Below are 4,811 nucleotides of genomic sequence, written 5' to 3'. Positions count from 1 at the left end.
TTGTTCTTTAGGTGCCATCATGAATTCTCGAGTTTGAGTCATGGCAGATTTCTACCTAAAAGAACGTGGTTAATAAAAAATCTTCCACTATAGAAAGCAATGTATTTGGAGTAACACTTGCTCATACAAATATTAAAATCTGAATATTTCTTGAATCACACAACATAAGATGGATATGAAGGTTCTCGTGATTGCTATCATGCTTTAGAATGTAGTTTTTGAATTTTATGCTTGATTAAAATGTGTTATAATTATCTATCTTATATGCAAATTTGGTCTAAGAATACTTTCTCTACTTATAGACATATTCCATCACAATTAGGATTTAGGGGCATCTGTCTCCCAAAGTGAAACAAGGCACAAGTGTCGCGCTATATGCTGCAAAAAATAAATGCTAAAGTGGACAATCATAAAGTCGGATAAGGATTCAGGTATGGTGGCTTGTAATTGTCAATTTCACTTTCTTTTGGTAGGCAAAGGCCATTTAATTTAGGCACTTATCACTTCAACCCCAAGCACGTCTACTTGTGTAGGTTGACAATTGATCCCATCTTCCCTCTCCCCTCCTCCTCAATTAATCAAGTTGTATGCATGATAGTTTTCTTGAGTTTTCTGATGATATCACATAATTAGACTAATTAGAGTAATACTCAAGCTCAACATGGGGTAGAATTTTATCATTAAGTGTAAATGTTACTCCTATTCTTCTAATTTAATGATTGTATTATCCTTTTCTTCTTTTATACATGCGACCACTTTGCCGATGAAAAGACACAAAAAATGACGAAAATAGTCCCTTGTGTTTCGGAGAAGTTCAAAAACGGAACCTTAAATATACTCTTAAGCTGTTTTAATATTCTAAATTTGCCAAAAGTGAACACCGTTAGTTTTCATCAAATATTTAACACATTCAAGTTATTAGATTTAACAATAATTGTGAAAAAAAAGGATTTAACATAAACCACCAGGAAGATCTCGTCAAATTTTAATAATTGCAACATCAAAAATTATATCGAACGACAAAAAAAATAAAAATAGCAGAAACTAACTGTACCTCAAAACATTACATCAAATTTCAGAAATAGACCAAAATAGCAATTGGACAAAAGCTATACAAGATCCTTTTTTCTCCCACAATTCTTGTAAAAGTTAATTAAATCAGTAATGGAAGAGACCAAAAATGCATACGAACTTAAAGATTAATAATTACTCATTAATATATTTTAAAAACTTTCCAAAAATACCTCATTTTTATGATTTTCTCATCAAAAGACATACTCCCGTAATAATTAAGATAACAGATGTACCCTTTCAATGTTCTACTATATTACTCTAATAATCAAAGGAGTTAGGCCTCAATAGAAGAAAACTCCCTGCCCAAAAAGGAAAAAGATGTATGTACTAAATTTAATTAGATAAATAGACAAAAATACAATGCAACGTGGCCTTGTATACCGGGAAACACCTTAGTGGACCTCGCAATCCGCGTCAAGTGGGAAGATATCTAAATATTTTACCCTAGTAGAGTAAGTAGATAGTGGTAAACTGTAGATATTTTAACCTAACCATAGTTTAACCCAAACTCCTAAACCATAGTTAATAAAGTAGTTTATATTGCTGCATCCATCAGCTTCCAAGGAGAAGCAGTAGAGAGAGAGGAGTATACAAAGAAAGCTTCTAAAAATGATGATGATCGGACGATCACCTCATCCGACCGTCCAAGTCCCTCCTTGGGACATCATGGATGATCCAACGGTTGATATTCACTCCCCATTTTCCAACATATCCACTAGTCCTGATTCTGGTTACGACGCTTTAACGGCGTTACAGCGTTACCTTCCGTCAAATGCAAACGACGTTATGTTCGATTCTGATGGTTTAGATATTCCAGTGGACGCGTTCTCATGTGATAATTTCCGTATGTATGAGTTTAAAGTGAGGAAATGTGCACGTGGAAGGTCACATGACTGGACGGAATGTCCGTATGCACATCCCGGTGAGAAGGCTCGTCGGAGGGACCCACTTAAGTATCATTATTCTGGCACTTCTTGTCCTGATTTCCGTAAAGGGAACTGTAAGAAAGGTGATGCATGTGAGTACGCACACGGTGTATTCGAGTGTTGGCTACACCCTGCTCGCTATCGTACGCAGCCTTGTAAGGATGGGACCCACTGTCGCCGGCGCGTGTGCTTCTTCGCTCACACGCCTGAGCAGCTGCGCGTCCTCCCACAGAACAACAGCCCACGTGGCCATGCTGCGGAGTCATCTGACGGCTCTCCTACTCGACCCGGGTTTGACTCGCCGTTTGACTCACCTCCGATGACGCCACGTGCCGTTAACGGGCTGGCTGAGTCGATGCGTAATATGCAGATTGGGATGGCGAGGGGTATGAGTATGAATAGCAGTCCTAACCCTACATGGGCCGGGTTTGGTTCACCAAGGAGCCCATCCATGCTCCGACCCGGGTTTATGAGCCTACCAACAACTCCGACCCGGAACCCAACCCGATCTGGGGTTGCGGTGTTTGATCAGTGGGAGAAGAATTACGAAGAAGAGCCAGCAATGGAAAGGGTGGAATCTGGGAGGGATCTAAGGGCCAGGATTTATGCAAAACTCAGTATGGAAAACTCTCTTGATTCGGGTGCTCCGGATGTTGGATGGGTATCCGAATTAGTGAAGTGATTCGGGTCGGATCTGAGGCCTCTTTGACTTTTGTATAGACATGGTCATTTACTGAAGATTATTGGTGTAAATATAGTTCGAGATGGAGAGATTAAGATTAGCCTTTTAATCTCTATTTTGTGTTTTTGCTTATTTTGGGTATTTTGAGAACGGGGGGGAAAAAAAAAAAAAAGGAGGAAAATTGGTGGAGTTTTGAATATTTTGTACATAAGAAAAAAAGATCTAGAACAATGGATCTTTCTTTAATTGCAGGGGCTTCAGATGTATAAGATTTTATCGATTTGTATCTCATTTCTGCTATTTTTCCTAATGTTTTAAAGCTTTTTACTAAGTGCTAAAGTTTCGTGATTTTAATAATGTTTGTTTTTTATTGTTGGTGCAGTTTCTAGCTTTAATTACAAAAGGGAATACCATGTTTGTATAAATCTTGAACTTCCATATGTGTTGAGATAATCTTGAATCAAATGTGTATCCAATCATGGAATTGAAAAGTAGTGTTTTGTTCTTATATATGGACCACAATGCCAACTTGATTGATGTATTTTTCTTATATAAGACTATAAAAATCTTTATCCAACTAGGTAAAGTTGCTTGTATTTTGGTTCATGATTTTGTGTATCACTTGCAGTGGTGGCTTGTTTTGAAGAGGCAAGGCTATACTAGTTCAATGCTTTGTGTCAATTTTTGGGGGATATGATAATTCATAAGAAGGGATAACGTTGATGTGATTGGTATTTTGTCATGATAGAACATTTCCTTTATTTAAGTTTGCTTGTTTATATCAACGTCTTTATCGTGGGTGTTGAAATTGATTCTTTATAAGGATTTTGTTTTTTTGCCCCCCATTGTTATTTTCTACCTTTGTTAATAATTAGGGCGATTAAGCCAAAGTTACTAGTTATGACGTCTCACACAAGGGCCACAAGTTATAGCTTCAAGAAAATTTGGTTGTGTTGTATTTTTGAAAACTTTTGGCATTCTGTGTTATGTTACTGGCCTAACAAAATTAAATTTATTTTCCACCAAGAAATTCTTTGTTCTCGAGATCCATTCCAGATGTGATTGTATCTACTTGTTAATGGAGATGACTTAATAGTCTATTTGGTAAAATTTCTAGTAAATTAAAAGTGTTTATTTTAGAAAATTAAATTGTTCCGTCAAGTTTTTAGACACAAAATAACGCTTCAATCTTGATAAAAATATTTTTCAAGTTGATTAGTTAAATATAAACTGCTGCTTTTTCAAAATATTTTTTTGAAAAGTATTTTTGACCAAAAAATGTTTTTTTTTAAATACAAACAGATTTCAAAATCTTAACTGAACTTAGTTATTCTCCCCCTAATTGAAATAAGAGCTAAGCTAGTACTTAAGTAAATCCTTATCCTAGTGAAGCCATAAAGAAAAACATAAATTTAGCAAATTTAAGAGAGGTGTACATATTTATCTATGGCTTAATGTATATGCGGCCTTTTAAACTTGTCATTTTATTTATTTTGACCGCTCGATCATGTTGATCACCAATGAATTTCGAAACTAAATCGCTTAAGTGTGTTTATCAAACCCTCTAAATCTGATTTTTATTAGAAGCAAAGATTAAATTATGGTAATGAAGGTGAAGTAATATTTTAGACGTGTGGTAAGCTATTTTTTAGGTCATGGATGTTTCATTTTCTGCTGGTTCTTCTCTTCCACTGTCAGCTTAATTAAGAGTTTGCTCAATTGCTGCTAATCTTAGCTAAAATATGACATAATTAAATTAGAATATATATTAACATAATTGCTATATTGAAGATAGAATATTATGTAAGTCAAATTGTGTTTGATAGATATATTTAAAGACAAATTCAGAAGTTGAATAGAAATAAAATTTAGTTAAAATGTCAAAATAAAAAAGAAAGACAATTTCAGGAAGTTACATATGCATTAAGCCTTTATTTATCAAAGGAGAGATTACGAGGGTGACGTGGATGCCAGAAGTGACAAAGCCGACCTTATCCTTTGTTTAGCTATCACATCTTGGTGTCATTATATTTTTTTTATATCCTTGATTATCACGTCCTCTCTAGTTACCACTAAAAAGATTGTACTTGCTACTTTTTTATTGTTATCCCTTTGAAATCTTGAAGATG

The 4,811-nt window shown here is 35.2% G+C and overlaps 1 protein-coding gene across 1 annotated transcript; it reads left to right on the top strand.

The window, feature by feature from the left end:
* The first annotated feature begins 1,643 nt into the window (after positions 1-1,643).
* LOC132029667 (zinc finger CCCH domain-containing protein 20-like) lies at positions 1,644-2,992 on the top strand. Its single transcript, XM_059418977.1, has one exon. The coding sequence runs from the start codon at positions 1,684-1,686 to the stop codon at positions 2,680-2,682; it is 999 nt and encodes a 332-aa protein (XP_059274960.1). The 5' UTR covers positions 1,644-1,683; the 3' UTR covers positions 2,683-2,992.
* Positions 2,993-4,811: the final 1,819 nt, after the last annotated feature.

The sequence above is a fragment of the Lycium ferocissimum genome, chromosome 9 (genome assembly GCF_029784015.1).
Source record: "Lycium ferocissimum isolate CSIRO_LF1 chromosome 9, AGI_CSIRO_Lferr_CH_V1, whole genome shotgun sequence".
Lineage (NCBI taxonomy): Eukaryota > Viridiplantae > Streptophyta > Magnoliopsida > Solanales > Solanaceae > Lycium > Lycium ferocissimum.
This window is presented reverse-complemented; position numbering and strand designations above follow the sequence as displayed.

Excerpts from the sequence above, each read along its gene's own strand:
- LOC132029667 (XM_059418977.1), top strand. The coding sequence starts at position 1,684 with ATGATGATGATCGGACGATCACCTCATCCGACCGTCCAAGTCCCTCCT.